Here is a 9,222-nt window from a genome sequence, read left to right as displayed (position 1 = left end):
ATGGGTCTAACAGGGAGTGGGACCCCAAATCCAACTCTTTGAATGTTGATCTAAAGAAACAGTTGGAGAACTAATAAACGCCTCCACTCAGGACTTTGGGCTTTGAACAACTTTGCTTGATCATCACTTAGCTTCCGACTAAAGATTTGGTATTGTTTCCAATCCTCAGAGGCCCAACAGTCATGATGTGAGCCCTTCACTGCCACAGATCATCAGGAAGCCTCTTGACTCAATCAGCATGACAGTAATGATTGCGTTATACTCTGGGCTATACCTCTCAACGGGGGAGCCCATTGATGGGGCCCCTGTCACCAGGGCTCTGATCACTGCAGAGAGGCGATGCCTAAAAGGTGGGAGGGGCCAACCATTCTTTCCTTCGGGTGTATGGTGATAGATAAGTACAAGGACCCCCCCGGAGGAATGCGATCACATCGGAGGGAATCGAGCCATTGTGTCGCCTTCTCTCGGCTGGTTAAAGGAGTCGCTCCAACATGCAGCAGCTGCTGATCCTGTCCGCTCTGCTGTCCTCCATCTGGACAGTCTGCACTGGATCTGGAGGTAGGTCGCAATTAGGGAGCAACACCTGATTTCCATTTATGCAATAAGGACTTAAATGGTTAAAATCCAGAGACAGCTGCCTGAATAAATATTTGCGTGATTGATACAAGAAATTAAAGTTGTTTTTTTTAATAGCTAATACTCATAATTGTCTATAATTAGGATGTCTAATGTTGACGCCCATTAAACAGTTTCACCGTACCAGTATAAAGGATAAATAAAATCAGCATTTTTAAGCCAGTAGGATAAAAGGTTCTTTAATTCCAAGATTGAATATTCCCTGATTCACAAAGACGGGAGATAATTAAAAATTAAAGCAGACTTGTGCGTATAGACGCTCTTCAGACAAAATTACCCAGAGCAGCCAGGACAGCCGCACCTGTTCTGTCCATCAGCAGTCCGGCGCTCCGGTGCTCTCCAACGCGCGTCCAACATTCACAGGTCCCAGAGAGCTGACTGAGCTGCGTGGGGCGACAGGAGAGAGGTTCCCGCATCCCCCCGAGGCGGAGACCCATGCTGTGATTTCTCAGAATCTGGGAGCGCTCTGGACACCCTCCTGTCTCCGGCGGCGCACCTGCTCCGATCCGCGCAGAGCACGGATTCTTTTGCCGCATAGGTCCGCGTCGTGCGCAACGATCACGTATCCGAATAAACAGCGGCGGGTCGTGATGTGGCCAGACGGTAGACTAATGTTCCTCGATCTCGGAAGGTTTCTGGGCAAAACCAGAGCCATCTATCATGGATGGGTTGAAATAAACTCGGAGCGTCATAATTGCCCACAGCCATTGTAAGAAAGCAGACATTACGCGTCATTTTCTGCTTCTAAAGCTGCGCAAAGTTGAAGTCATTTGCTTATCTTTAACGGTGTCAAATCAGGGGCATCTCCAGTCAGTTTTTAAACGGACAGCTGTAAGTGAGTTTTACAAGTTGGATAAAGGTTGGATGTTCAGAAGTAATAGAATATAAATGTATATATAAAGAATATAAATTATATATATATATATATATATAAATGTTATATATAAATGATATATATAAATGATATATATATATATATATATATATATATATATATATATATATATATATATATATATATATATAGATAGATAGATAGATAGATAGATTTCAACACACAATTCCTGTTTCTAAAAACATAATGCATAGAATACTATCTGGCTGTTTAGGAGCAGATGTATACACAAGAGGCAGGAAATATTCCTGTAACTAGTGGGGTTTAGACGGGTCTGACATGGACAGTAGCCCAAGCCATGAGCGTTTGGGGGGCCCAAAATAGATTTTTCCCTTTTCTTCTTTTTTCAATAACAACGTTACATAGCCCTATACTACTCTGAAATGGCTACTACAACATGTTGGCTTATAAACCTTAAAGGTAATGCGTACCTAACTATTAAGCACCATAACTATTAAGCATCAAAACAGGCTCCAGCCCAGTGGCCCACATTGTCTTATATCCGGCCCTGTGTGTGTGTGATCGAGGTAAAAGTTGTGTTTAGTTGCGCGTCTGGCTGCGTGGATTTCCGTTTGCGCGAAAGTGAAGCGGTGCAACAAGAACGCTGTCATGTCCACCTTTCGTTCAGAAACTGGTGTCTGAGCAGCAGCTCCACGCTGAGTAACCTGCATAGTGACATAAAATACTGTGTGTGTTTAGGTTTCAAGGTTTGTGGATCTGACCAGACAGCAGGGGGGTTTGTTTTCTCCTTGCTGGGACTTCTGCTAATTGGCCGAGGCCTCGGGCCCATTGAGACCCGCTCACCTTACGGTTCGCTTTGCTCTGCTACACAGAGAAACATCAAAGAGGACCTGTAGGTCAAGGCTTGAGCGGCCCGACATCTGATTGGCTGATGGAGACTAGTAAACGCAAGCTGTTAAAATAGACATTTTGTAATGGGAGACAGTTCTAGGTTACTTTAGAAATTACTCAAGCATAACTGGTAATAGTGCTGTGCAATGCCACTTCTTTGGAAGCAGATTTCCTGTATCCGTACAGCTAACATGGGTGTTTTTGAGAAGGAAGTATTTCAGATTTGATCAACGAAAAGCATGAAAGCAGACAAATAAGCACGGCTTTGATAAAAGTTCAATACACATCCTTTTTGTTTCACACCTCTACTTCTTTACTGCAGTTCCAGTCAGAGGTTTGCATGGTCTGATTATGGGCGTAACTTTCATAGTCATTCTGACCTTTGTAGGATGCGTTTGAAACATTTTTTTTTTTCTGGGTGGAAAGGTAGCCGACATCAAACCACTCAAAATAATTTGTATTTATTGTAGACTCTCTCTAATTCCGAATTGACACGTTTATGCATGCTTTTAAAACCGTAGTTCTTTTTTCCTGTCACTGCTTTTTACCCCAGATTGAGATTTGGACGTGTATAGAAGAATTAGGTTATGATTTAGGTTAATTCTGAACTAGTTTCAGTGGTTTAGAATGATTTTTGCTCATGGAGCACCCATTTGTGTTCAGGTTTCAACTAGCTAAACTGCTTGTGGTCCTTTATCTTCTTCATCATTGTGCCAATTTGTGCAGCTCTCTATACTAAAAGCAGTGGAACAGTCCCTCAGCGTGACGCTACTACCACCGAGCCTGACAGCTGGAACAATAATCTTAGATTTGAAAGCCTCACAATGACTCCCCCAAGCAATTTTCATCTCTCCAGACTGTGGAACTCTATTCCAGAAGACATTTGGTTATCCAACAGGGGCCGTTACAAATTTCTCACCAGTTTTAATTTTTTTCATTGGCACTCTTGCTGTTCCTGTAAATATTTGGACCCAAACTAACTCTCCCAGGTAAAATTAAATGGGATGGGATGATGTTCAGGAACAACACAAGAACCTCGGAGGCTAAAGCCTCACATAGTGGAACATGCTTGAGCGCCAGCAGCACTGTCCACATGAGGTGAAAGTAAAATCAACATGATTACTGTGTCAACCTGTCCTGCACGGTGGTGGCAGCATCATGCTATGGGTTTGTTTCGCTGTCAGTGGTGCGGGTGTGTTGCACAAGTTGAGTGTAATAATGAATAATAACCTTTTTACTTCTTTCTCGACCCATAGCCAGAAGGCTGAAAGTTGGCCAGTGTTAAAGATAATGGCAGAACGTCATTGTGTCAGCAATAGCAATCTCTTAATGACGACTCATTTGTTCTATGAACAGCATCCAACACCAAGACTGTGAGGTTTACCATCTCGCCTCTGCTTTGCAGTGGACACGTCTTTGAAGGCTTCACCCAGCTGTGCTGCTTTCACATTTACCTGCAGAGCTGCTGGACCCTACAGGTCCAAGAGTTGAATATTAATTATAGCCCTTTAATCTGCTCAGCAACCAGGCTGCAGTGACTGAAAGTAATTGGAAATTTCAGATAAATCCTTTAAGACTGAAAGAATAATAAACGAATAAGAAAGTATCTCAGATGTAAGCATCCTCTTATGCTCTGACGCCAGCACTGCGATGGATGGCACTCCTGATTTTCAGACTCTAATGAACTAACCAGGATGTCAGAGGAACCGAGCACTGAATTCATTCACAAACACAGAGGAGAAGTCCTCAGCAGAGTCGAGAAAGAGGCTCTCCACACGTTCCTTCAATCTCATGTAAATTTGTTTAATAAATGTTTTATTTGTAAAATAGCTGCAGATATTTGTCGCAGCGTGAAGGGGGAAACATGCAAACTTATTGTAAAATATTTGTGAACAGCCAGATAAACATCTGAGAGGGGAGCTTTGTCTGATGGGAAAGTTATGCTCCCTGTTTATCCTGGTAGTGCGGAAAGATAAAGCAGCAACAGCAGCTTGTGGCGAGGAGGATCACAATTCCTGTGTATTAGGAGGCTTTCTCTGAGCATAAATAACAGGGGTATCCGGCCACTGAAACAATATATGTTTGCAGAAAAGAAGGAAAGTGAACAAATTACACAAGGCTATATTTGTAAATGTGTATAAAATCTTCCTGAACTCCTGCCAAAAGATCTGGCACCAGAAAACATCCTATTCTGCTCTGACAGAAACTTGCAGCTTGTTGATGTCGGCGGGAGGTGAATATGAGCGACGCTCAGACTGCTCGCATTGTCTGCAGCAGATAAATGAACGCAAACATTTGGTAAATGAATGATTCTTTCTGTTTCAGACTGGTGCTACCAGAGCCAGTTTACCTGCGAGCATAAGTGCAATGGTGAGTTTTTCCCATTTTTAAAAAATAAACCATGTGACAGAGGTTTGATAAATGAATGTAACTATATTTTCAGGGAGTTTGTTAAAGAATGTGTGACATAATTAGGATTTCTATATGTCAGGCAAGTGAAGGTTACTTAAAATAGAGACCGATACAGACAATCTTATATATCTGGCATATGTTCGCATAGAGACTTGAAACTTTTTAAACAAATGCTAAAGCTGTAGTCATTTTATTATTCAGTTTGCATTTTTCAGGAATTTTTCTAGTTATGTAGAGACAGGCAACATTACAAACCAAAGAAAACAACAAATAGCTTACAAGTTATCCTTAAGGTAGATATATGGATGATTAAAAACAAATAGTTGTGAAAATCCCTGTAACCTACATTTAGGGCCATGATTTCCTGTTTATATCAATCTGTCCTCAATAGATTTCTGCTTCGGTAGTGTTTTTCACCCTGTTAAACATATAAAAAACAGATCCACATGAACTCCATTACAAAATCCAAAGCAGTTTATAGCTTAATGTTGTGCAGAGAAAAGTAAAGGACTGGTTGATGATCCCTGTAGTACCCCAAACCTGAGGTGTGTGGAACAAAGGTGGATAGAAGTGAATTGTCATCTGCTCCAACATCTATCTAAGCTCAAAAGTAATCGGTTGTACAGTCATCACTGGTAATTATCATCTTTCAGCACCAGAAAAGTGGAACCATGCCAGCGAGGACTGTGGGGGAAGATCCCAGTCACCCATCAATATCGTCACCAGAAAGACACTGAAAGATGAGACTTTGAGCCCTTTTCAGTTCAAAAACTACCAGCAGACCTTCAGAGGCTCCATCAAAAACAACGGCCACTCGGGTGAGCTCAACATAAAATGACCTTTGAAGGCTTTGAAGGCTTTGTGTGAGCTCTTTGTGCTCACAATGTGTCCTCTTCAGTTCAGGTTGGGGTTCCCATTCTCAGCACCATCTCGGGTGGAGGCCTAGAGGACACGTACAAGGCTGTGCAGTTCCACCTGCACTGGGGCACTGATGGAGGGCCTGGCTCTGAGCACACCATTGATGGGGAACAGTACCCCATGGAGGTAAAGGACCATCAGAAACAGCTGTTAGACGGCTTATTGTGTTCAAAATATTTACTACTTGAGTTTTTTTGGCCCAGAACCCCGAGCTGTACAACGAATGAGTAAACTGTGTGTTTCAGCTGCACGTCGTTCACATGAAGAAACATTATGCTGATCTGGGAACCGCACTGAGGGACAAGAGTGGCGTTGCAGTTCTGGGATTTTTCTACGAGGTACTTCTTTAAAAGCCAGTTTTAAAGCTTGCTCTTAGTTTTACAACAAGAACCTTGTCACATGTGCTTGTTTCTGTTTGCGTTAAGGAGTCCAAGAGTCCAAACCGAAAATATGACTCCATCATCAATACGCTGCAAAGTGTTAAAGCAACAAGTAGGTATTGAAGTTCTGCGTGCCGTCCCCAATATTTGGTTCTGTGCAGCTGACGGTGGTGTTTGTGTTTCCAGATAGCAACATCTCTCTGCCCTCCATCTCCTTGGCACAGCTGATCCCCTCTGAGCAGAACCTGACGTCGTACTACCGTTACCAGGGTTCCCTGACCACCCCTGGGTGCACCGAGTCTGTGGTGTGGACCGTGTTTGAGAACCCCATCCCTTTGAGCATGGAGCAGGTAAGAATAAGAGATGGTGTTTGAGAAGATGCCACGATGCAACTCTGTCCCCAAACCTGAAGCCTGACGCTATTCGTCTATCTTCTCTCGCAGCTGAAAGCATTCTCCAAGGTTCAGTTCCACGACGGCAAGCAGATGGTTAACAACTTCCGCCCTGTCCAGCCACTCAACGGCCGGCAGGTGTACCGCTCAGGAGGGGCCGTGCCCCTGGCCAGCTGGGCCCTCCTGGCGGCAGCCCTCGTGACGACTCTGGGGCTGTTCCAACCCAACTAAAAGCGAGCAATCCCATGCTGCACTGCGACATCTATGAACCCCAACAGATCTGCGTCAATTCTCTCAGACTCTTGTTTCCAATGTAACTCTGACTTGAAGACAGTGGACCACGTCAAAGTGCAGGGGTTGCTCACCTGGTGGTCCCCCCCCCCACCCCTTACGACACAAATGACAGAGGCGTCATTACGCCTTAAGAAAGGTGGTGTAAGGGTTTGATCAGCATCCATGCATGTGTAGTGAAGTAGTATCTCTTATTTAGGCCTCATGAACGTGCCATGAAGCAAGTTACTTGGCACCCAACGTGGGTAATCAAACTCAACTAAGAACCAATGCACGCACACACGCTCGTCACCCATCTTTAGTTTTTATGAGCTCTCATCCACCTTGTCCAATGTCAGGTAAATTTAGTGTCCGTTAATACCAGTGTGAGTTGCCAATGTTTTGAGGGGGGCGAGCGCTAATGTCAGCCCCATGACTTGGCACATGATGTATTAGTGTTAATGGAGCATGTGAAAAGGTTGGAGTTATAGATAGCAGAACCGAGTCACAAAAAAAGATCCAGCACCAAGCCAGAAGTCAAAGGAGAATGCAGTTTGACTTTTCTATGAAAGTACATCAGATTGCAGCCAGGTCGAGGCCTCTCAGAGCCTGGGTGCAGCATGTGGGGAGGTCTTGCTGAGGCTCACCAGAAAGCATTAAGAACAGCTGAATGAAGCTCCCACTCTGAAGCTGCAGGCTCTCGTCTCCCACTATTAAGACGTTGACATTATATCAGTCAGATAGAAAGTGGTACCGGCTTGCCGTTAAAGAGGGTGCAATCGAATCACAAGAACACACCTGCATTTTTTTTTATTTTAGCACATCGTACATGAAGAGCATGACTCTGCATGCTGTGATTGTCCACACCTTTGACATAAGCTACATGGCTGCAGGAAGCGAGGTTTCACAGCTTTTCCCAAACTCCCAAATTGTTTTCCCAAAACAAGTGCTTGAATTTCACGGGAGCCTATTTCGTAGAACTGCGATCGTTTCCACGGCTAGTATTACATTGCAGTCGGACGCATTGATAATTGTCTACAGTGAATCACACCCTGCTCAGCGCTCTTGTGTTTTTGTTTTCAGGAGAACTTGCTGTGTATTTTTAAGTGAGATATGTGCAATTTGGCAGCAAGAACTGTTTGTACAATGAGGAAGGAATCTGTATTTTCCATTGTTTCAGAAGAAAACCAGTTATATTTCTATGCTCTGTCGTTTTACACATGTATTTATGTACTGAATGTGCATATTGAGATGAGATGAGATTACCATGTTATTGTTATTTATATATTGCAACAATTATATAGAATGCACAGCTATATAAGAAGCTTGAAACTGTTTGTGATCAATCAAGTTTACTTGTATTCTTGAAATGTTTTAAGATGCCAGATTGTAATGCTAGAAAGTGTTATTAAAAATATTATGTGAATATTACTGTTAAATAATAAACTATAAGGCTTTTTAAAGACCTTGGCTTCTGCTTTCAAGGCCACAAATCACGCCATCAGGCCAGAACTCTGGCTTACGTCCATCAAAACACAATCCTTACCTCCCAGACCTGTCTGCAGGGGCTAACACAGAGCTTTACCAAAGTATTCACACCCCTATTAAAACCTTTTAAAGTTTTGTCACAATCCCGCTGCAATCGTATTGTGTATTTTACTGAGACTTTTTGTGAAATACCAACAAACACACATAAAAAATTCCAATAATTGTAAAACAACTCAAACTAAAACAACCCAAATTGCCCTCAGGGTTTACCAGTGTGGGATTTTATCGCACAACTGCAAACCTACATCCTGACAGCTTCAGTAAGCAGAAACATGATCATGTCTACTCTGGATAAGGTGCAGATGTGCAGATAATAGCTAATGGTTTTGCACTCTTTTAATTGAGCTTTTATGGATGAGCAGCAAGAAGAAAGGCATATAAATGTCCCATTTAAACTTTGCCACAAGCCCAGCGAGAGACTCAGCAAACATGTGAGATTAGGTGCTCTGGTCGGATAAGACCAAAATAGAACTTTTGGTCCTGCATGCAAAACACTGGGTATAGCAGAAGCCCAAAGCATGAACCTGGACACACCGTCCCGATGGAAACGTGGCAGTGGCAGCATCATGCTGTGGGGAAGCTTTTCTTTAACAGGAACAGGGAGGGTGGTCAGAGTTGATAGGAAAATGGATAGAGCTAAATGCCTCCTGTTAGAGGCGCACATGATTCTAGACCTGTTGCCCTGTCGTATGTGGACATGAAATCCTTTGAGTGCCTGGTGATGAAACCCCCTACTGAACCCTTTGAGTTTGCTGACCGGGCACACAGATTGGCAGAGGACGCTGTCAACCTGGGTCTATACTTGGTCCTCCACCGCCTGGACCAGCCAGGGACATACTCTAGGATCCTGTTCATAGGCTCAGCCTTCACCACCATCCACCCTAACATCCACCACCAGAAGCTCAGCCAGCTCACAGTG

At 43.5% G+C, this 9,222-nt stretch overlaps 1 protein-coding gene across 3 annotated transcripts; it reads left to right on the top strand.

Moving 5' to 3' along the window:
• Positions 1–340: 340 nt before the first annotated feature.
• Positions 341–8,220, top strand: ca4a (carbonic anhydrase IV a). Of its 3 annotated transcripts, XM_021309793.2 has the most exons (9): positions 632–1,198; positions 4,550–4,616; positions 4,709–4,753; positions 5,449–5,613; positions 5,694–5,839; positions 5,959–6,051; positions 6,139–6,205; positions 6,280–6,443; positions 6,537–8,220. In XM_021309793.2, exons 2-9 carry the CDS (start codon positions 4,604–4,606, stop codon positions 6,714–6,716), a joined length of 873 nt encoding a protein of 290 aa, XP_021165468.2. In that variant the 5' UTR covers positions 632–1,198; positions 4,550–4,603; the 3' UTR covers positions 6,717–8,220. The 3 variants fall into 3 exon arrangements, with proteins under 3 accessions (XP_012706566.2, XP_021165468.2, XP_035999298.1); XM_012851112.3 differs by lacking the exons at positions 632–1,198; positions 4,550–4,616 and adding an exon at positions 341–558; XM_036143405.1 differs by lacking the exon at positions 632–1,198 and having other exon boundaries at positions 3,598–4,616.
• Positions 8,221–9,222: the final 1,002 nt, after the last annotated feature.

The sequence above is a fragment of the Fundulus heteroclitus genome, chromosome 11, assembly GCF_011125445.2.
Source record: "Fundulus heteroclitus isolate FHET01 chromosome 11, MU-UCD_Fhet_4.1, whole genome shotgun sequence".
Taxonomy (NCBI): domain Eukaryota; kingdom Metazoa; phylum Chordata; class Actinopteri; order Cyprinodontiformes; family Fundulidae; genus Fundulus; species Fundulus heteroclitus.
Note: the sequence above shows the minus strand (reverse complement) of the source record. Positions and strands in the feature narration are given on the sequence as shown.